The sequence below is a fragment of the Argentina silus genome (assembly GCF_951799395.1).
Source record: "Argentina silus genome assembly, chromosome: 2".
In the NCBI taxonomy this organism is placed as follows: Eukaryota; Metazoa; Chordata; class Actinopteri; order Argentiniformes; family Argentinidae; genus Argentina; species Argentina silus.
The window spans coordinates 9,991,705-10,016,056 of NC_139656.1; the positions used below are offsets into that span (position 1 = coordinate 9,991,705).

Here is a 24,352-nt window from a genome sequence, read left to right on the forward strand (position 1 = left end):
TAACTTTCCCACCCCACCCTGCCCCATCCTACCTGCTACACCCAGTGTTAGCATGTCCCCCCCAACACCCTCCCTCAACCCCCTGTACCCCTCCTGACGTGATGTGACGTGACGCCCCCTGTTTCTGATTGCAGCGTTGACTTGTTTCCCTGCCGAGGTGTGTGTCTGCCTCTGCCTCCCAGCCCCGCGTAGGTGGACACGTAGTGAGTAAAACCACGGAGCATGTGGTGTGGCAGCAGAGTAGCAGAGAGGGAGAGAGGGAGGCCTACAGGGGGCGTCCTAACACACTCACAACCGCCCCTCCACCTGTCCCCCTCTCCCTCTCAACCTAGAGGCCTGTAAGTGTGAGAGAGGGAACGTCGGCCTGCCTAACCCCACCGTAACCACTAGGGCTCTATCTAGGTCTGTCTCCAACCTGCTTTACAGACACGGGGGGAGTCTACCCTCTACAGCACCCCACCTTGTCATGAAGGCTTCACCTTTGACCCCCACTCTGATTTCTGTGGGGCCCGGTCGGAGAGGGCCTGTGTAGAGCTGATCAGGTCCGGAAGTGTGTGGATGGGTGCCAGAGGACGGAGCCCCTCAGCCAAGCAGGCAGCCTGCAGGGGAGGATGTTCTCGATTAGAGACTGGGGTCAGTGCAGATCCTAATCCTGCCAGGGGGAGAGGCTGGAGGAAAGGGGGTCATGGTATGGAAAAGTGCTCAGTGTTTTTCCTCTGTCACTGAGGTAAGCCTGGGCTACCTGGATATTTAAAAGGGTCTCCAGTTGCACCAGTAGATGTCAGTTATACTTATATGTATTGATATCAGACATTCCTGTTGGAATGAGCTAGTTTTATGGGAAATATCTGATGATATTGGCAGTCTAAAAGGTTCTCAGCGCCTTGCCCTCTGCACTAGTGTCAGTGGTGCCAAAACTAGAATGACATGAGTTCACAGCCTTCCGCAGTTATGCACAGAAATACATACAATACTGTGTGAGTCTCGTAGATCTGATTCCGTCAGGCCATGGCCTGTTATTCTACAGCATTAAGACACAAGTACTGTGATTTGGGGATTTGGAGAGCATCAACTCTTTGCCTGGAGCAGTGTCCTGCTGCTGCTGCTGAGAAGTTGAAAGAACTTAATGTGCTGTCATGAAAGAAGTTGTCTTACTTCAATGAGGCGAACATCTCTAAATAAAAAACAATCTAATGTTCCCCTAAAATGTAATTGACCCCAGAGGGGATTGTTTTACATGATGCTTTTGCTTTTCAGGCACATTTCTGAAGCGAATTAGGTATTCTTAAGTGAATTAGGTATTCTACTGCTGTTTTCAGTGTGCGTGCTGTGTCGCCAAAACACATTTTGTATTCATTTTCAAAACACTAGCCCGCATAAATGTGACTGCTTTTCATCCTCATGATTACTCGGTTACCAGAGTGTTTCTCAGTATGTGATTACTTTTATTTTTTTGTTTTCATTTTCAGGATAAATGTGATGTGGTAAAACCACATGTCTTTAAGCCTTTCAATATAATTAAATTATGTTCAAGGGATAGTGCAACATTTTGGCAATTAAGCCCTTTTTTTCTACTTACCAAGTGTCAGATGAACTCATGGATACCATTTTTATTTCTCTGTGTGCAGTTTGAATGTAGTTTTTGAACCATTGCTAAATGTGCAATGACTGGAAGTCTCCAGGAACAACTATCTAGCTGCTCTCAAAAGCAGAGAGAAGACCTAACTAGGGCTGGGCGTTATGGCTTAAAGGTATAGTTCACCCAAATGACAAAATCTAATATTTGGTTCCTTACCCTGAAAGGAGTCTATGGACAAGCACAGACTTCAATCCACACTTTGGTTCTGTTTATCTGGGCACAGTAACTAACAGCTAATGTTTAGCATGTTTAACCACAGCCCAATGCAAGGCAATGGATGTTAGCATGTTTGAAATGTCTCACTTTTCATTCTTATAAAATATTGATTACTATGTATAGCTGTGTAAGGCTATAAATGACCAACCACCTAGCTTTGGAGTAGTTAGAAGGTCTATTTCCCTGCTTTTGAGAGGAGCTGGCTAGTCAACACACTTAGCAATGGCTCAGAAACTACCTTCAAACTGCATGCAGAGACATTAAAATGGTATCCATGAGTTCATCTGACTCTGGGTAAGTACAAAAAGGGTCTTGATTGCCAAAATGTCACACTTTCACTGTAAACACATATCACATACTTGCAGCATTGCTGACCAATTGCTTTTAAGTTTTTCAAATAATACAAGTCTGACACTGACATTAGATTAGATTCTAGAATTGCCAGTAAACCATTAAAAAGTGATTAACAGGCATGGCATTTTAGATCCACTCCCGAATGTTTACTTCCATTCCTCTGGCCATGTAGTCCTACAACTGTGCAACAGTAAGTGATTGAGCTGTGTTGTTGTTTTGTGCCACAGCGAAGGATGATGGCAGTGTGGCGGTTGCCCTGGGTTATACGGCACACCTGGTCCTGATGATCTCGTGCTTCCTGCAGATCCCCCTCAGATATCCTGTCATCCACAAAGGCTCTCGTTCCTCCATCAAGGACACCATCACCGACAAGCTCAGCGAGAAGGAGAGAGAGTAAGAACTTTTCCAACCATCCTCTATTCTTTTTGCATGCATTTGGAATTTTGAAGGAACATTACAGGCAAGTTTTATAGACCCAAGTTAAATAGAGAGTGGGCTTATTCTGGGTCTATGAAACTTTCCCTAAACATATTCTTCTTTGTTAGCTTGATCCCACTAACTAATAATGATCTCAGCACAGTTGGAATTCTTTGCAATACTTATATCATGGCTTACATTCCTCACCAATGAAAACAAAGTAGTGCACCACCATTTTGAGGTAAGAGACTTAGAACTTATGCTCTGATCATAATCATAAGAAAAGGCTAAGCAATAAATGCCTAGTGGAGGCCAAGTGAGGACAGCATGTGTGTTTTCTGAAGAAGTTGATTCCTCGTCCCCCACGAGGACAGGGATCAGAAGGGGATACATGTGACCTGTCATACTACCACCCCTCCCCTCTGCCAATCCAGATAGGTTTGGACAGGCTAAGCTCTCTGTGTTGCAGGAGATCAAATCGTGTGACTTTCACTCTAAGCTCTTTTTTTATAGTCCCTGCCAACAACTGCTCTTACAGTGTTCTTTGTCAATTCATGGAAATGTTCAGCTATTTTTTATAATGAAGCGCATTGTTGAAGATTCTTGTAAAGGAGTGGGTTTTACCCATCTCGTGCCTCTCTCTGTGTCTTGGGGGAGGGGGGGGGGGGATAGGCAGTCAGTGTTTTACCAACACAGCATTTAGACAGATTTACCTGAATAGAGAAGTATTTTTGATGTAGGGATGATATTGTTGCCATGGAGACAGGGAGAGGATACACACTGGAGGCCTGGCCTGTGGGGCAGAAGGAGGCTGGTTGTTTAAATCCTGAAGTGCGCGGGCACCACAATTACAGTGTAGGTCACTGGATTTAAATTATTATTTGTATCTGTTTTGGCCCTGTAACTATGCATCAAGCTGAAGAAAAACCTCCTGTTGCCTTTTGATAATTGCATGTTTGGGGCACACATGCTCTCAGGTATGCACTATACATTCCTATATTGCGTGCATGGTGAGACCCCCCCCCCTCAACGGAAAGAGAAAGGATTTCAAAATTGGTATAATCAGGCACTGTAGTGATGGGTATGGATGTGGGTATATTTGATCCCTCTGTTAGTGCCAGATTGATTAAAAAGTAGAAGTTCAGTGCCAATAAATTAAGGCTGAAGAGGCGAGGAAAACCTCCTGGATTGCATCTTGCCACGCTACATCCAGTTGTGCCTGTGATCTCAAGGTTCTGCACAGCTTGCTCACATTAAACTGCCTCTCTTTACACCATGGATGGCTCTCACCTGTCAGTGTCTGCAAAAGGCTCTCCCTCTCTTATTCCACACAGTGTTTTTCTTAAGTGAACTTTGACTGAAAAGTATAGATAGCAAATACTCAAACAACATACACAGTCTGCTACAATGTATCCCTCCCTTATGAGTTTGCTTTTTGGTGTTTATTGCCTGCCCTCTGTCTGGTTAGGAACAGCTGTGAGTGTTCGGCGTGTGTACTGGTCTTTAATGACCAGGGAGTGAGACAGGTAGAGAGTAGTGGCAATGTGCTGTTTTGCTCAGGTGGTTGTGAGGGGTGACGGAAGCCTTTGAAAAGCTAAAGCAGACTCATTACCCTCAAGTAATTAACAGACAGAGAGAAGGGCAAGACCACCAGCCCCTTAGAGCAACAGGCCCCTAGGACAGCAAGGCCCCTAGGACAGCAAGCCCCCTGGACCCTCAGGCTGGCCTTAGACTAGCATGACACACACACTTGTTGACCCTGGCTGTAACTCTGCAGGGGAGAGAGATTCCACTGTGTTTATCTGTATTTCTCTCATACTCTCACACACATGCACATGACACATCGTTGTGTCAGACACAGGGGAAGGCATGTTAATAAGCACTGTCTCCAAGCACGCACGCGCACGCACGCACACACACACACACACACACACTCAGATCCACATACGTCATAGATTCAAACACAAACATGCAGATGGTAAGAGTGTGTGTGAGATGTTATCAGAGATGACGGCAGCCGGCAGCCCATCTTCTCCCCTCAGAGTGATGTCATCACAGCAGCTGGAGCGGTTCACGGGGGATCTCCCTCTGCCCCGTTGCGGAGGCCCTGACTGCATTGTACATATTCCCAGGCCCATTAAAGTAGGATATTTACACCAAGCAGGATATTTACCCAATCAGAGAAAATAAACTTGAGGGTTTAAGGCGTGGAGGACGGAGGCCCCTGGCCCCACACCACCCGTAGGTGTCCCTGAGCAGGACCAAACGCTCCAGCGACCTCTTACCCCACCTCCCTCCCCATGTTTATGACTCCTCAGGTCTCAGTGGGCCGCATACACACAGCCAAATGATGTGTGGGGAGACAGAAAGCAACCAGCTCGGAGCTCAGAGTGGACAAAAAGAGTGATTAAAGTGTCGGAAAGTGAGATAAGTGAGGTGGCACAGGAGTGGTACTTTAAGCGTGGCAGAATTAGTGAGCGGGAGATTGATCATCATGGCACACGTATAGAAACCCTCTGTTTAGGTCTGGAGCAGTACATTGTGCTGGAGGCCCCTGGGAAAAGTTAATGGTCCACTCTATGCATCTCTGGTCTCCAGTGGCTCTTGTGATGTGGCGGGGGGGACATTCTCCTTGTGTACTCTTAAGCAGTGGATTCCAGATGCCACTGATGTACTGTAGCTGTTTCACTTTGGTTCCCGCTAGACGGAGCTGACTGTCCCCATTCTGTCGAGCCACTCCTCTGTGCAGACCAAACATGTGATGTCTCGCACATTGCACCCTGCCAGTCAGGTTAAAAATGTGAGGTTAAAAAAGTTCTTGCGTTCATATTCCCCAGGAGCCAACTCCAACTTTTTTTTTTTTTTTTTTTTTAGCACCACCTACAGTTCTTCATAAAGTTTCCAATCCCTTGTGTAATAGGCTTTTTCGCTTTTTGAGGCGCTTGTTAATTGGAGTCTAACAAGCGTTAGGGCTCTCCACATAGTGCCAGGCGTATAAATGTGTCTGACCTGTAGAGTGAGGGCATTACTGCTATATTCCACTCCACGTCGTGGTGGACTTGTGGTCTAGGATAATGACTGCCTTACTTTTATGTAGGCAGTCATTTTACCACAGTGAAAGCTGACTAACCAATGTCAAACTGTGGTGCCCTTTGCACCTGGGTAAAGCCCTCTCAGAATGGAGTGGGACCTCATGGGCAGGGCCTTTTTTAAGGAAAGGTGACTTGCCTGTTTTGTTGGCACTACATGTAGGCCTACCTTGAACGCACCAATTTTTTTGTTAATCTCGGAAGCTTCCCCCCTCTAAAACATTCTCTGAATGCAATGGGCTCTAACAACACGTTGCGCCCACATTGCGCAGGGCCCAGCTCCAGTGTGTCTGATTGCTTGAGGGAGAACGGGGGAGATACGATCCAGATGTCCACTGTATGATTGAGACCAGAGCCCTGCCGTTAAAAACCAAACGCTGCCTCATACAGCTTTTTACTAGGGAGTATTAAGGCCAATCTATTTTTTTTTGCCTGATTTTCTTTATGACTGGCCAAAGAAAAAAGGGCATAAGTAGGGATTGACACATCAATGCGTGGCTCAAGCCCGGTGTGGTTGGGGGTGGAAGTGCTGCATACAAGTGCCAGCGTGAGGAGGGAGGCCATGCTAAGAGCAGAGGAAGAGGGCCTCGACGGAACCTGTGAGCTCTAAGGAAGGAGGTTATTGTTACGGGGCTTGAGCGCTTTCACGTCTCTTAACATGGACCATGTGGGAAGGAGAGGGGAGGGGGGGCGGGGCGGGGCTGCCCCCCTCAGGGTCACAGAGCAGCCACAGGAGGGGGAGGTATACAATGACACGACACAGACTACAGGCAAACTTGCATACATTCAGATGTGCACACACACTCTTTTTTTTTTTTTCAAGTTTATACAGTATCATTTGAGGTCAATGGAAAGAATGGTCAAGTGTGTTTTTGAGGGGGAAGGGGGAAGTCTATGATGTGGACTGGCCCTCCTGCCCTGCAAAACCCCTCAGTTATCCAGAGAAGATGAGGATGTGAGGGGGCTGGAAGGTCTAGGCTGCTGCTCTGGCCTCAGTGGCCCAGTGCCTTCAGGCACCCAACCTCTACTTGTCTGCCATCACTCTGTCAGAGCTACAGCCCTGATAGCATCCAATCCCCTGCTCCCAGGCCATTTCACAACCATTTGGCAGATTTTGTCTACTTCATTTGAGAATGAACAATAAGCATCTGCCTTGAAAGGCTTTCGAAGTTATGTTGTAGACGTAATGGAATGGCCAAGTTCATCCTCATATTATTATTTAACATGTTTTTTTATGGATGGGTAACCTTTGGACTTACTTGTGTAATTTACCCCCAATAGCGGTCTCTGTCATGCAGCAAGACTCATGGGAGATTTAAATGTTATATGGCCTGCGACTGCCACGAGAACACACATTTTAAATTCCCGTTTTGTATGTCCGTTTCACTTCAAGTCACTGTTAATGGTACATTTTAAAAGGCTGCATCTGGGAGGAAGTTTAGATGCCCAGTGATAAATACGATCGCTCCCAGGGAGCCCCTTCTCAGATCCTGTCCTTTGGGTCCAGCTCTGCTCCTAATTAAAACAATAGAAGGAACAGAGAGAGAGAGGGGGGGGGGGGGGGGGGGTAAAAGCACCAACGCTGGATATTCTTAAGAGCTTCGATGAAAAACCCAAGATGACAGAGAGAGCAACCGGCACATCACTCAAGAGACACTTTTACAGCAAGCTCGGAGATGGCGTTACAGTTTCCCCAGTCGTAAGTGGAGCGGCGGTCATTAAAATAGCATTCACTGACAGATGCTCAGTGTAATCATTTCTCCAATATTGGAAATTACAGCTCGCTGTGATTTATATAGTAACTGCTGCCATTAGCCCTGACAGTTGCAAGGCAGGTGTTTTTTAAAAGCAGCCTCAATGATTTATGGTCATATGCGTTTGAAATTGCACATTAAAGACATTCTAAAACTTCTGGGGATTTTTTTTCTTCTTCAACCAGGATAAGTGTACTGTAAGTAATGGTTACGGCTACGCTCCAGTATGTGAACCAGAACTGTTGTTTTGTACATTTGGAGTATTAATTAGGGATATGTAAACAGGCGAGCTCCAACACATGTGCAGATCTCATGCTGTGTATACATTACAGCAGGTCAGTGAGTCACAGGGAATATTCTCTGCATATTTTTGGGCCAGGATTAAGTCTTAACTCGACCACCCACCTGCATGCACGGCCATATCCTCCTTTACAGTGCTGACACTTACTGTAGCACATTGGCTCTAGGGGGACATAAGTGTACTGCATGGTCTGTGTAAGGTGCACCCAGTGACCTGCTGTTGTGTAGAAGACTTGTTTTACAGCAGGGTTGTCTATGGTGAATACAGCCATGTTCAATCACAGGTTAAGCGACTCTCTGCTCTCCATGTTTTCCTGTCGTTGCCGCCACCACCACTACAATAAGGAATACCTCAGCAGCCAACGCTTACAAAGCCAAACAAAGCCCTCTTCATTTTTTTAACAGGGCTTTGGATTCCAGTACCCCGATTGCCCCCCACCCCCCTCACTGAGTGTGAATGTTGCCACTTAACTAGTGCTCATAAAAGACGTCATGGCAGTTGTAGCCTGCTAGGAGGCTCCATGGTGGAATCAACCTTACTCTGTAGATACTGGTGATCCTTCCTGTGTATAGAGAACAATTACCTTAAGACTTCTAACGAACATCTTACATCAACTGGAGAGAGGGGGAAGGGAGGAAGAGGAAAGGAGAGAGAAACCAAATCCCACAGAGGTAACGGTAATATGCCCGAAAAGATTTCCAGGTATTTTTTGTCTGACCCCCATTTACACAGGCCTTGATTAACCGTGATTTACCCAGGTCACACATCAGTGCAATGCAGGTAAAGTGGGAGGGGTGAGTTGGGGAGTGTTAGGGAGAGAGGAGGTGGGGAACAGGACATTCAATGTAAATGCAAATGAGCATACATGCATTTTACCTCTGCTGCATTTACACAGACCCCTGAACAGGGTCAGGAAAGACAGGCTCCTCCTGTACTTCAGAACTCCCTATTTTATTCATTTATTTGTTTCCTCATTTTTACGAGGGTCTATCTGATATTTCAGGGTTCTCTGTGTGGAGCGCCTGCAGTAAATTACTGGTGGGCTGATGAGCTGGCCTGCTATCCTGTGTAAATACTCAAGCCCATAAAGACAGGGGGATTTTAGGCTGCTTTTACGACGTACAGAGTTCCCCACTCCTCCCCCTCTTAATAATGACAGATCTACACATCCTCTCGCACGCACAGTCCCCAGACACTCACTGTCCTACTACCAGATTATCATGTGAGACAGAGAGGGAGCGGAAAGGGTTTTTGACGGGGAATAAATTGACGGGTTTACTTCTGTTCTCCACTTGCTGTTGGTTATTTTTTTGTCTCCTTGACATTCCAGGTTTAACAGAAATGAAGTATCACCTAAATGAAAGCAGGTTACATGTTTTTTTCCATCTGCTTTTTTAGATAGATGTCAATGTGCATGGCAGTGTTGATGGCGGGGCTTGTCAGATTTAGTTTGCTGTATTAGTTTATAGCCCCTCAGCATAACTGCCAGAGAGGGGAGTGGGAGAGGGACAAGGTAGTAGTGGAGGGAGGCAGATCTATTTAGATGTAGTTGCGGAAAAGAAGCCTGTAGAGTGTGTGCCTGCATATTGTATGTCTCTGTGTGCGCTGAGAGAGGGTTTATAATTGAACCCAGGGAGGAGAGCAGCAGCAGCCGTGCTCTGAGCCATACTGGGGGAGTGTGTGTGTGTGTGAGTGCGTGCATGTGCGTGTGCAGAGCTCTGAGTCTTGGCCTGTGGACAGATAGAGCACTGATGTGAGCCTGAGAGCTCCTCCAAGGCTGATTGTAATCCACTTCATCCCGCCTGTGTAACAGATCGTTTCAGCACAACCAGGACTGACTGAATGATGAAAATGACTGCTTTCCACTCGAACTTCTGTCCTCTCTTTCTCTTTTTCTCTTTCTCTTTTTCTCTGTCTCTCACACACAGTACACACTCATTCTCTTGCATGCCCCCCCTCTCTCCCTCTCTCCATGTCCCCCCCTCCCCTTCTCTCTCAGACTTCCTCTCCTCCACCCCCCTGCTGGTGTGTAATAATATATTTGACTTTACTGGACGTTCCCGAGAGGAATTCCTCATGTTTGGTGAACCGGAGTCCCTCCAGTGTGATTTCAGACCCACTGGACAGCGGTCATTAATCACCTCGCCATGACGTGTGTGTGCGTGTGTGTGTCTGTGTCCATGTGTGTCCGTCCGTCCGTGTGTGTGTGTGTGCACACGCATGTGTGTATTTCCATGTGTAAGTGTCTTTTTTTCTTTGTGTGAGCGTGTCTTCTTTCTCTCATAGTTCATCAGCAAACAAATCATATCTTGTCCAGGAGTAGGGTGTTTTTTTTGAATGGCTGAAGTGCGAGGGAATGTTTGATATGTTATTCTTCCACCGTTCGTTATTTCCTGGTGGTGAGATATGACCTCTGGCATGTTGCTTCCTCTGGGGGTTGACTGTGCTGCCTATGTGGAGGGGGAACAAGTGTCTCGGGCTGTGTGGCGTACTTTAGTGTTTCCCTCTCAGTGGAGCTAACCAAGCCTATTTGTAGGAGTAGCAGCACAGCACTATCTGTTAATCATTCACTCCTCTTGCAGCTATATTTGGTCAAATTTCAATCTACAGTAATGTTCCTTTTCATAAGAATCTGTATTTCTAATGTGTGTAGACTGAGGCAAGGTGGTCTATGTACTAATACCTGAGGCAAGAGAGATCAGAGCTTAGCTTAGAGTGTCTCTGCTGAGTCATCATGGTAGAGCAGGTGTTTATATGCATACACTTATATCAGACACTTTTGTCCAAATTACTTGTTGTACTGGTTTATTCTATATGTGGAGAAGGAAAAAGCCAGCACACAGTATGCCAAGGCCAATTGCATTTCCACAGTCACTCCCGGGCTTCAACGGTGCTTACTCCGGGACTATTCCAAGCTTGAAAGCTTGAAAGCCTTACCCCCCTGGTTCCTATGAGGCCAAACAGGACTAGGGACGCAGTGTAGAGCGAAGGTGGGGAAATTCAAATGGACTTGTTCACTAGTAATCCTTGGCACATACTGGCACTGCTTTTACTGACACCTTATGCAGTTTACCCTGTAAGGATGATTCACTATAATGTATGGTGTGGTACAAACTACAGAGAGGGCTCCTCTCGCCCCTCAGCCTGCGCCCCTGGCACCTAGCAGCCAGAGTTGGAGAGGGGAGAGGGCATGTCTCCTCTCACACAGGATTAACAGCAGCAGAGGGTCTAGCCCCAGGGGTCATCTACATGGCCCCTAACAGGAATGAGACTGAGCTGCCGGATGTTCACTCACATCCTCCTGACTGCTCAACCTCACAGCTCTGCCTCATGACATTAGAGGAGCACCGCTCCTACAGCTTTAACGTGCGTCCCTATGTGAGTGTTGGTAGGTCTGTTTGTGTGTATTTGATGATGTTGTGTGTGGGTGTAGCTGTCCCTGGAACTGATCCTGTTGCGTAAATGAAACCCAGAGGTGTGTGTGCATGTGTGCGTATGAGGGGAGAGTGAAGCTGAGCCCTGGGCATAGTAGATCCTCTACACATCCTCTCTATGGGAGGTCAGCCATAAGCACATAATGACAGGGAGGGATGAGGCTGGCCGGGAGATGGAGGCTGACTTTAGCCCTAATGGGATGAGAGCATTGTCACTCAGGGTGTCAGCAGCAGGGCTAGACCTGGGGCCTGGAGCCATTGTCTCCATAAGAACTTCCAGCTAGGGGGTTTCAGCACCACTGCTGCACATCTTACTGGCATCTGAGTGGGACTTTCCCACTGACTGGGGAGTTTCTTTGTTTCCTGTCAAAACAGGTGGATGGGCTGTTTGATGGGCCTGGACAGCTCTGGTCTTGTTTGATAGTTCAGTTAACACTAGTCGTCCCAAACTGAGGTCCACGTTTGGGATCAAATAAAACAACTCTGCCATTCTGTTTTTTAAGATAATAGGGTTGTTACAATTTCAAAATCGGGAAGCATTTTCATGACAACGACACCTTTTTTGATAGCCAACATCTTCAAGTCACATCTTGAGGTGCGATTAGCACCTGCTGCAAGTGCAAATGGTCCATTGAAACTAGCTTCACCCTCATCTTGGTGAATCAAAACTGACCTTCCAGTCCAGTTATGAATGGCTTACCCATTTCAACCCTAATGGCTGTCAGCAACATAGACAGAAAGACAATAACAGTTATTTGCATGATCAATACACGATTACATGTGAAAAGAAGGTGGGTGTGGGTGTAGGCAGTAGCCAGTAACCTATCTGTGTCTGATTGATGATGAGGGCACGATATCCACGTGCAGGGAGACGGACAAATTCGTCCCGATTACAGACATTTGTTCTTAACCCAATTGCTTGTTACAGTATGAGACAACATCAATATTTGTTTTGAATCTGTTTTGCATGGTGATGCATAAGAGCCGATGGTTTTGTGTGTGGACGTTACTGACGCATTTGAGAAAAGGTGCATAGACACTGAAAGCTCTCCATGTTTTTGTGTCAACTTTTACTTTTTTAACTTTAGCAAATGACTGGTGTATATACTGTCTTATATATATATATATATATATATATATATATATATATATATATATATATATATTTCATTACCTGTTGTTATTGCTTCATACTTGTGTTCTGTTTTACTTGTTTTCAAGCATTGGCGCTTCACTTTTCTTTTTCTTTTTTTCACAATAGGCTATGTACACTTACACCAATGATGTCCGTCAATATGTTATATCCAATATGTAGGCTCTTTAAAATACAAAATGTGGTAATCTAAACACAACCAGTATTTGTTGCATGGTATTGATCTAATTCAATAATTACACTTTTACATTAACGTCAACAAATGGACGTCTCTGGGACTCTTTCTAGGTACTTTGGTTAGTAATCAGGGCCCAGGGATTCAATCTCTCAAAGTTAAACTCATTTGAAGCTCACATTGGTTTGTTCTGTCCATTTTCAATATGCTGTTGGCATATGCTACGCACATACATGTAGAGTTATTACTGTACACCCACACACACTATAGCACAGTCCCATGTTTCTCTCAAGGGCCTGGTAATTATTGCTATATCAGAGGGCCCCAAGGCACTCTGTGAATTCCCTCAATCAATCAAGCTTATATTTCTCTCCACTGGTACCAATGGACTGACCCATATGAGCCACCTGCCCTATCTTCAACACTCATCCTCTCCTCTCCTCCTCTCTCTCACAGATTCCCCCTGTACCCCAGAGGAGAACGCTTTCAGTTTGAGTATGGTGTCTACTTGCTCAACAAGAACATCGCCCAGGTAATACATGGACCACTGGGACACACACACACACACACACATATATATATATATATATATATGAGAGAGCAAGAGAGGTCTATATATATTAGACCTCTCTTGCTCTCTCATTCACTCACACACACACTCACAGAAAGAGAGAGAAAAAGACATGAACCACTAACACACATCTGTCAGGCTGACTGAGACGGACACAGAGTGGAGGTCACTCAGAGGGCTGGTGTAGGAATATTGGTTGCAGAGATACTGCACATGTTTTCATTAGATCAATTGTATCCATCTGGAGCCAAGTTCCTATCTCTTTGACTGACCTGGTAACTCACATAAACATGGAGTTATGCATTTTTTGTGAGAGTTACGTGCTTCCTGTTTGCTCACACAGACAAAATGGTTCCCAGAGGCCCCTAGTGCACAGCTTGACCCTCTGTGTGTAATAGCTGTGTACACACACACACACACACACACACACACACACACACACACACACACCTCAGGGGAAAGGCTGAACTCTTACCCTGTCTGGGCTGATTAAAATGCACCTAATGTGTTGACCTGCGTGAGTACCTCCTCCTCTCTCCTCTCCTCCCTCCCCCAATCATTTAGCACCAAATTTAACAATTTGCATTCCATTCCCTGTAGCTTTCTCAGCCCAGTGGTGAGAATGTGGATTGAGGGACCTCTCCAGTGAATTAGGCTCAGCAATTAGCACAAACAGGTGGCTGGCTTCAAATGACTGCTCCCTGGGAGGTTTTAAGCTTGACGCACCGCCACAACCTGCTTGCTGCTATTCAAACCTACCATCCTCACACCAGAGTCCCAAAACAAGAGGTACAAAGTAGAAAAAATTATTTAGACAGAAAATTAAAAGAAGCTTTAACTGAAAACTCTCAAGGGGAGTGAGCAAGGAATCACGTTAAGATCTACATGTACAGTTAATGAAAGAGCAGGGCTGCTTTTTTTATTATATGTATGAAGAACTAAAAAATATTATGTTTATGTATAAATGTTTAGTTTACTTCATGAAACTGGAACTGATATCTCAATGTTTGGTTTGTTTGAAGTTATGTGTGATATACAGGTATACAGTGCCCTGCGTAAGTAATGGGACAGTAACGCATTCTTTCTTCTTTTGGCTCTATACTCCAAGTTTGGATTTGAAATAAAACAATTACTATGAGGTTAAAGTCGAGACTCTCAGCTTTTATTTGATGGTATCTGTGGACATATTGATTTCACAACACTTTTTATACATAGTCCCCATATTTCAGGGCACCAAAAGTAATGGGACAATTAGCTTGACAGGTGTTTCTGGTTAGTCAGAAGTGTTCTGTCTCATTTTTGCAGGCATAAGAGAGCTGTCAATGTCTAGTATTATGTCGAGGACCAATGGAAGTCAAGGAAGCCATTATTAAGCTGAAAAATCAGACGAAAACTAACATAGCCTAAACCTTAGTTTTGCCAAAATCAACAGTTTGGAACATTATTCATAAGAACTAAAACGCACTGTTGAGCTCAGCAATCGCAAATGGGCTGGTAGGCCAAAGAAGACTTCTACAGTGGATGACCAAAGAATGCTCACCATAATTAAGAAAACTCTCCAGGAGGAAGGCGTGAATATGTCAGAGATTACCATTCACAGAATATGTCACCAGCCGAACGTCAAAGGCTTCACTGCAAAACCACTAGTTATCCTCAGAAAGGATGGTCAGGTTACAATATTATATGATCATGTACCAGAGTGATTGCAAGAGAAAGGTTTGGGGAAGTAAGGATCTGGCTAAGATTTATAGCATATCACCACATCTGTGAAACATGGTGGAGGGGGGTGTTATGGTTTGGACATGTATAGCTGCCACTAGAACTTGTCTTAATTAATGATGTAACTGCTGGTGGCAGCAGCAGAATGAATTGTAAAGTGCACAGAAACATCTTGTCTGCTTGAGTACAAGCAAATGGATTGGAGCATTTTGTTGTGTTATAGACTCAATTTAAAATGGATTAAATTAAATGAATTTGCCGTTAATCCACACACAATACCCCAGAATGACAAAGCGAAAACAGGTTTTTGGAAACTTCATTTAAAATTGAAATACAGAAATACCTCATGTACATAAGTATTCAAATCCTTTGCTATGACACTCTTAAAATTAGCTAAAATGCAAAAATGTCATCAACAAATCACTCAATAAGTTGAATTGAGTCCACCTTAATGCAAGGATAATAGTTAATGTAATGTAATTTTGGAATTAATGTCTGTTTTTATAGGGTCTCTGATTTGCATAGGAATCAGTTACACACTGTGTGGATCAGGTTGTCATTACAAACTGAGTAAATGGAGAGGAACAAAACTGCTCAGGAATGCGACCCTGAGACCTGGGGAGACTTACAAAAATCTACAAAGTTGAATCGTGGAGAGGAAAAAAGCACAGTCGATGGGACAACATCATCTCAGTCAATCTACAAAATTGGTCTATAACCAAGTGGCCAAAAAGCTGCATCAAGTTATGGTTATGTTTGTCACTGGCAGGGACTGGGGAGTTTGTCAGGATCAAGAGGAAATTCTGAAATTTGCTGAGTTGGTAGTGACATTCTAATCTACACAGTGTGTAAGTGATTCCTATGCAAATCAGAGACCCTATAAAAACAAAGATATTAATTCCAAAATTACATGAACTATTATCCTTGCATTAAGATGGACTCAATTCAACTTATTGAGTGATTTGTTGATGACATTTTTGCATTTTAGCTAATTTTAAGAGTGTCATAGCAAAGGTCTGAATACTTATGTACATGAGGTATTTCTGTATTTCAATTTTAATAAAATTACTGGAATTTCAAAAAAAGTGTTTTCACTTTGTCATTCTGGCGTATTGTGTGTGGATTGATGGCAAATTCTTTTAATTTAATCCATTTTAAATTGAGTCTATAACACAACAAAATGTATACCTGGCAAGAACACAGCAGTTGTAATCAAAAGGCTATCGTTTCTTTAAGCCTGGTTTCGCCTAGAATTTGTTGAATTCCTCCACAGCATATTTTGTAATGTGCCAGGTGACTTGATTCTTCAGGCTGACTTGTAGTGAAAGAAAAAGGAAATATTATACCATTGTCAATGTGTCCCTGAATTCTTACTGTGTGAGATCATGAGTCCCACTCCAAGTACTGTCTTATGGATTCCATGTGTGACTGGTTATGTACATGTTAAGGATGAGTTAGCGGGTCGGCTCAAAGGCAATACAACAGCACCGCATGAATCAGCTGGATACAGCTGATAGTGATAGTGAAGCATTGTTCCAGAGCAGTGAAAATGGTAAACATGTCATAGTAGATATAGTGGAACTCACTGCAAAAAGAGCTTCACAACCATCTATGGTGAATCTCTGTATACCGCATGAAACTGCCCTCCTGTGTGTCTGATCACTCAGTTCCGCCATCACACATGTTCCGGTTTTGGGAAGCAAAAAGCCCAGGGAATGCATGAAGTGATGCAATCCTGTCACGCTACATGTAATTTCCTCCTGTTTTAAGTCTAATTGGGTTTCCCTAACCTCAGCAATTCAGACCACTTTATCAGGGAGACCTGGTTTCCCTCTCATCCCCAAGACCATGGTATGGTTCTTGTTAATTTATTGAAGGCTTTATTAGGAAGTGGCTGCTTCACTGACCTTAACGTATTAGAAAATTGAGCCTGGCTTTTCTCCCTCTAATATAATTTACCAACAGGCTGATTGTTATTATTTTGTTTGTGTTTTTCCCCTGAAGTTTTCTCTTTAGTGAATTACTCTTAGGTTGGGCTGGTCCGCCTCAGCTGTGGCTAGCTAGCTAGCGGCTGGCCACTGACACAAAGCAGAGGTCTGGTTTCGCAGCAGCAGTGCTGGCTGACTGGCTGGGGCCTGGCCTGGATGGGAGACATTAGACGTCCATCTCTTATTAAATTGCCCTGCGTGGCTGTGTTTGAAAGTGATACAGGAAAGCTGGCGAGAGATCAGGCCGCAGCAGGAGGGCCCTCTTTTGAAGTGGCAGCCTGAGACAATGTTGTTTTTTATTTAGGCCTTATGTCAGGAGGGTGAGGGTGGGGGTGGAGAGGGTTCACTGGATGTCAGGTGGCCAACGGCAGCAGTGTTGGGAGTTTTGTTTGAATTTGTTTTAAATAAACTTGGACAAAGCCTCATTTCCCCCCCATCTTAGCATGTTGCAACACAAATGACACCCCACCCCAATGTGTCATTTGATTTGAAGTGGAGACATTTCCAAGTTCGTTAACATGCATATTTGCACTTTGGTCCCAGTTGCACCCCTAGAACATGACTTAGGTCCTTCTAATGCCTTGTGATTTGCATGGAGGGGTCTGTCCTCGAGCCGGCCTCAGAATGACTCCACTCAGCTTAGTTATGATGTGAGTGCTGTCTGGCTGCTCCCTCCTCTCTAGCGCAGAGCCACAGGTAAGGGTTTGTTACAGGGGCTGCCAATCTTGTGTTCACTCAGACAAATTATCCAAGTTGCTGAGGCTTAGTTTGGCTGGAGCTCTGCCATGTGCTGTGTGAGACTCCTGAGTGACACAGGACCTGTTCCTCTCCCTGGTTGTTTAGTCTCTCTCTCTCTCTCTCTGCGTTATCCATACGGCTGTTGTGAAACAGCCATGTGGGACTGATTAGACTCTAGCAGACGCTACATGAAATCTGTGTGTGTGGGGGGGGGTGCCATAATTAGCACACAGTTGCTAAGACAGGGGTATCGTGTTTGCTTGGTCTGGTAGCAGGAAACGGAGTGTTGGGAATTAAAACAAGACTGATCTGTAGCTGCTGGTGGAGGAAAGCATGGGCACACTGCACTGCGCCTCATGGGAAAACATACCGCTCACTTTTGCCCTCAAGGGCTCTGAGTGTAGTATATCCCACAATGCATTTACCCAGGCAATGCCATGCTGGTGGTCTTGAACGTACGTCAGAGTGTGCACGGCCATTAAGAGTGGCATCTGTGGCTCCCTAAAACAAGGTTATGATCTGACTCACGGGGGAACCACTGTGTGTAGTGGTTAGTGGAGGTGCCAGCATGTGGAACAGGAGCAGGGTGTTATTATTGGTGGAGTGGTTGGAAAAGGCAGGAGGTGTTCTAGCGTTGCCAGGATGTCTGATTGGAGAGCTATGTTGGCCGAAGATTGATGGTGATGATAATGATGAGGGAGAGAGATGAGGTTTTGTTTATTTGTGCATGTTATTCATGTTATTCCTCCATTTACAGTATGTAACTGTACACAACCCTTTCTCTGGCCATGTGCCCCTCTTTACTTTCCTCTCACTGTCTTTCTCCCCTCGTTATTTCTTTCCTCATTTATAAATCCTCCATGCTCAGTAGTTGAGCCTCTCTCTCCTGTACTCTCTACTCCTCACCCCTGTGACAAAGCTCCTTCTGAACCCAAACAGGAGAGCTTTTAGATATATTTGGCAGGAGAGAACAAGCTCCGTGGTCATTATCTCACGTGATTACACTGCTGGGATAGAAACCATATGACCCAGACACGTACAGACGTGCAAAAGAGAACAGTACACAACCCCCTCCTCCGTATCGCCCTCTTTCTGGAAGTCAGAGCTGAATCGCATGTGCACTGGGCACAGGGCCATCAAGAATGTTCAAACACCCCCGTGAAAATTATCTTCAACTATTACCTTATTTCCTTGGTCAGGGTTTTTTCTTTAATAGGGATTTGAGCAGGGCTACAATGGGGCTTTGTAGCCAGAATAGGCTGGCAATGATTTATCACTGAAATTGTAGGCGGTGGGGGGGGGGGGGTACGGTGCGGTCACATTTTTTACACATTAACTTAGTGTTTCCGTGGATCAGATCGGCATTTCCCTTAACAGTTGTGTATTTACTCTTTGTCAGTGTCCAACTCCCAAGGCACAAAAATAGCTTGGTGTACAGTAAGTGATGGTATAATATCCGGTAATGGTCATCCTCCTCTGCTTTACAGAATTACATGGTACTCACTCTGTCCCCTCAATCTTATAATGAATCAATATTTAAAACATGAATGAACTGTAATCTCTCTTTCTTCCCAAGTCTCCCAAGCCGTTCCCATGGCCTAACTTTAATCTTATTCTAGTTCCTTCTGTGTAAGGGGAAGATCAACACAATACTGAATGAACTGCCTGTGATAACCATCGTGGGTCACTTCCGAACATATCGAAACCGGGAGGGGGGGGATTCCAGGTTTGAGGATCCTGTTTAGTTCTGTTTTAAATAGAATCCTTGATCAAAAGATGGGCCCAACCCTCCTTATACAACCTTCCCAAGACTGACAAAGATCTACCATTCATTATTCAAACAGTGTCATTGAAGGCAGGGCATTGAGCAAGAAAGGACTGACTGGCCACATATGCCGTGTGTTTACTCTCCTTCTCTTTAATGAAGATCAGACAGGTAAATAGGAGAGAGAGAGAGAGGGGTCAGGGAGGAAAAATAAGAGCATTAGGCCCCTGAACTGTTTCTCAGTGCTACAGAAGCTCTCTGAGGAAAGGAGCAGATTTAGAAGGAACTATTCCAGGTTTTCCTCAGAAAAACCTCTCCCTCGTCCGGTGGAGGCTTGTGGTCCATGACTCAACCCTCAGCGTGGTCCGGTGAGCGTTCCTGAAAAAGCGTGTGTGTGCGTCTGCACTGTCCCCCCAAACAACCAGACTCCTTCTTCCTCTGTCCGTACCGCCCCTGCAAAAACCCCATCTCAACAAACTGGCTTCTGTGTCCAGAAACCATAACGTAACACACTGTACCCTGTTTGTTTACTCGACCCTGGACTCTGGTCCCCCCTCACATCCACACCCACACCCCCCTCACCAAAAGGGACAGGAACTGGAATTGATCAGGTTTCCCAGAACTGCCTGCTTGTCACTCTCTCTCCCTGTCCCGCCAAAAAGGCAACATCCGTTTTCTATTTCACAGGCATTGATATGGTGAAGAACATAATGGACAGGGACTCAGAAATACAGCTCGTCAATATACTGTACTTGACATCCCCCCTTGGAAATAGGGAGGGAGGGGAGTGAGGAAGTGGGGTTCTCTTTGAGGCCAGGGCCAGTAATTATCAAACCTCTCAGAGTAGGAAACAACTCATACTGTGCTCGAAAATTCAGAGTGTGATGCACATTTGGTCCTACTTTTACACATATGGATAGAAGCAAGTTGTCAAGAATCTTTTGAATAAAATGTTCTCATAACTATAACTAAGTATATAGTCCTCAAGAGGTGTCCTAACTCGTTGTGAGTAGGCTATGAGTTACCGATTAGGTGGCTGCACGCACGGTGCATGCACATTTCGGGATCGGAGAGATGTTTTATAAACATTTCACAACTTAGTATCCATACCGGTTAGATAGGGATGGCATAATTTGTGTCACTTCCCCATCTATGGGAAGGTCTTTTGCCCTCTCTGGAGAAATGAAAATAATCCTTGTGCTTTTTGACAACAGGGAAAATGCAGCAGTGTAATAGTGATGATTTGGGTCTATCACAGGAAATGTCCTTTGCGGCTTGAAATGTCATAAAATGTAGAAGAAATTAATTTATAAGAGTTGGTCCTACTCACCGCTCAGCATGCAGGTAAGCAGGTTGATAACACACTCTCACTGAGCCTTGAGGGTTTTTTGTCATAACGCTTTTAGCAGGATTCCTATGAGTAATTCTGAATTCTTGATAACTACGGGCCCAGGTCATAAACATGCATCTGTTTTTGTTTTACGTTGGTGAAGAATAGCAGCAAGCTCCAAAGCAGCCGTGAATCCCATATGGCTGCATGTGGAATAACTGCTGGGGTAATTGTCCCTTTACATCTAATATGAGGCGCTGGTTCCGCCCCCTGCCTTTGACAATGTGGTTCATATTTGATGCCATTTAGATGCCACTTTAAAAGGGATCTCCGTACTGCCTCGACAGTAAAGAGCACTTCATTAGCACACTTTATTTGTCACATTTTAAGCAAGAAATTGTTTTTGGCAGAGTGTAGTAAACGTGGAGGGAGAGAGGAGAGTGATGGCTGTGTTGAGCGATTGTGAACAGTCTAGGACTAAAAGGACCAGAGACAGGGGGCTGACGGCTGTCTACTGCCTCCCAAATAATGGATGAAAGGAGGAAGGAGGGTACCTCCATTGCTTTTGTTTTTATTCACACATTGTGACATGTTTGCAAATGTATTAGCATTTATTAAAAAAACTTAAACTATATTTTCAAATCATTTTGCATTTATTAAAATAATGGTTGACAAATACAAGAGGTGTTTGTGTATGGATACTAAATTGTATCTGTGCTTGGTGTTTTTTGTTTACGGATCATGGTACACAATTGTGAGTTGTATTTATTTACAATAATATCTGCAGTAATCTACTGTATCTGCATAGGAGGGACTCTGTCAGTGTGTCAGAGGCTCCTACCTCAGATTTCTTTGGCATTGCCACAGAGAGTGTGTGTTTTCAAAGTAAGAAATAAAGGGCTGCCACGTAATGTAAATCTTGTCCATTGAACCTCTCATTGTGAATTTCTAAAATGTATTTTCAAGTTTTAGAAAGAATACCATGTCCCTAAGCCAACTCTGTATTAACCACTCACCCATCTCGGCACAAACGGGTCTTCCATACCAAGTGTCTTTGGTATTTTTTTTATTTAAAGGAATGAATAACTGTTCATCTACTGGTGATTAAGGTGTTCATGGGGATTAGGGGGAGAGGAGCAGCCAGGGGCTCTCCTACCATCCCAGAGTTGTACTATTCCCTGGCTAAGTCTGAGCTGGAGATGTGTGGGGAGAGGAGAGGAGAGACCTGAGGGGCCGCTGCCCACTACTACTGGACTAAACCATGCTCTGGAGGTACTATCAGGAAGAAGCAGCTAGCAGCTTGGGCTGGCTCTAAGTGATGGAGGCGCCCTGTGGTTCCCTGAGACTGTAGGAATAGAGCTCAACTCAACTCAACACACACACACACACACACACAAAAACACATACAAAAACACACACTCTCTAACAAGGCTTTTCATAGCCTCTCATTGTGTGGTCTTGTTTTCCATCACAAACTTTGTTGCTAGCTACAGTTAACATTCAGAGCCACTTATATGCTAGAATGGGACCTTTTTACAACCGGGATCCTGAGCACCCATTTTTCCTGTTAAACAGACATCTAGCTATTGGGTATGTGGCCTAGTGTAGTAATGAAAGGTGTGTGGGGGCGGAAGGAGCCCAGTGTTACAGTGTTAAGCGTTAACTGCCCTCCCTAATGCCCTCCCAGCTACACATACACTACAAGGACCAGTGGTACCACTGGATCCTGGAGCTAGGCCCAACAGCTGTACCCGGAGCTAACCTACTGCACTGAAGAGATGCCTCTTGTTATTACTTGAACTGTCCATCTATGCAGACTGTCTGTCTGTCTGTCTGTCCATACAGCTGAGTTAGGAGTGCAACAGACAGTCCCCTCTGTTTGGTCTGCGACCAGCCCCATGATTTATAGAGGGATCTGGGACTGCAGTTATAAGCATATGTCACCATCCTGTGGTTTCCAATTTAGGGCCTGTGAGTGGAGAGGGGCCGTCAGCACGCTGCGATTATGCCTTGGCTCCGAGCTTTTTACAGGCATTCCTCTGGACAGCCACCTATGGCTTTATGAAACACTTAAATTTGTCTAATTGAATTTCCACGGTTTGAGGTCAGTAGCTCAGGGTTTGCCTATCACCACAAAGAGGTGCCAGAGGAGCCAGTTGCACAAAATACATGGGTGGAAGGAAGGGCTAATCCTGCTTACTGTTCCCCGGTGTGCGTGCGTGTGTGCGTGCGTGCGTGCCCGTGTGCCCGGGAGAACTTTGAATGAGATGATGATCCAAGAGGTGGCTTACATTCGGAAAGTGTTATTCATCCCTGTGTGTGTTATGGAAAATCTGATTTGGCTTTCTCAGCCAGGGAAGCATGACTTCAAAAGAGATGTGTTTGTGTGTATACTGTATGTGTATAAAGCTTTTCTCAGTAGAAATATTTTATTCTTCAAGGGGGGCAGAAACCAAAATGCCAACCTGCCTGTTCTACCTCATGGTAGATTATGCAGTCCCTTTAATTTTGTCCAACTCAGTTGATTTACCGATGTACTTGCTTTAATGCAATAATACAACTAACTTATTGACTATTCTATAGCCCTGAATGTGGAAAGTATTCAGATTTGTTATGATTTGATGAAACTGCTACAGTAGAGTATTACTTTATTAATCCCCAAGGGAAATTCATTTACAGCAGCAGGTATGACAACATGTAAAAACAATCAACACAAGACAATGCATACCCATATGCAAACAGTGCAGTGACCACAAATCATTTGTCATATCACTCCTTCGTACACTCCGGTACGCAGCATCCCCCTTCGTGATACAGCCCACTACTGAGGAATTGTCAGGGAACTTCTGAAGGTGACAGGATCCTAAGTTGTAGCGGAAAACGTAGGTGTAGAGGGTGAACAAGAAGGGAGACAGAACCCTGCCCTGGGGGGCTCCAGTGTTGCACACCAGTACCTCAGACATGCTGTTTTGGAGTTTGACGTACTCTGGTCTTCTGGTGAGGTAATCCAGTATTCAGTTGATTGTGGGGGTATTAACTCATTTAGTACCGAGGGTGAATAAAGTCACCCAAATTGTCAACATTCTAGAGTGCCAAGGGTGACTTTATTCATAATTTTTTAAATTATGATGCTTCATTTTGTAGCCAATCAATAGTATTGTTGCTAGGTAAATGCCACATTGGCACTCTAGGTGGTGAGTGTTCCAAAATTCTTTGGCAGTTAGTGAGTTAAGATGCATGTCCGTCAGCTTCAGCTGTTAAACAAGCCATGTTGTATAGTATTGAATGCACTGGAGAAGTCAAAAAACATGACCCTCACAGAACTGCCCGTCTTTTCCAGATGGGTATTAATCTTGTGAAGCATAAACATGATGGCATCTCCACAACAATGTGAGGCTTATATGCAAACTGTAAGGGGTCTAAGTGCTTTAAAACCTGTTGTTACAAGTGTGTTAAATTCTCTCAAAGGTTTTCATAATGAGAGATGAGAGCAATAGGTCTAAAATCGTTTTAAAAATGGTAGGGTGCCCTATTTTAGGAACAGGTACAATACATACAATACATGATGTTTTCGACATTGTGGAGAGAAAGTGACAGGTTTAAAAGGTACTGTAAAACAGGCTAATGAGGAGAGGCTAATGCCATCAGGCCCAGCAGCCTTTGGCTTAATACTACTCAGCTCACTCTGAACCTGGTCAGTAGTGATGTA

General features: G+C 44.7%; 1 protein-coding gene across 2 annotated transcripts in view; it reads left to right on the forward strand.

The window, feature by feature from the left end:
• The window catches only part of uvrag (UV radiation resistance associated gene), a 76,756-nt gene that overhangs the window by 29,711 nt on the left and 22,693 nt on the right, over nt 1-24,352 (forward strand). For both annotated transcript variants that reach the window (XR_014554939.1, XM_083696156.1), the window contains exons 12-13: nt 2,437-2,602; nt 12,989-13,064. Coding sequence is in view for 1 of the 2 variants with exons in the window: in XM_083696156.1 (XP_083552282.1) it covers nt 2,437-2,602; nt 12,989-13,064 (242 nt within the window). In the remaining variant the exon portion in view is untranslated. The remainder of the gene's footprint in view (nt 1-2,436; nt 2,603-12,988; nt 13,065-24,352) is intronic.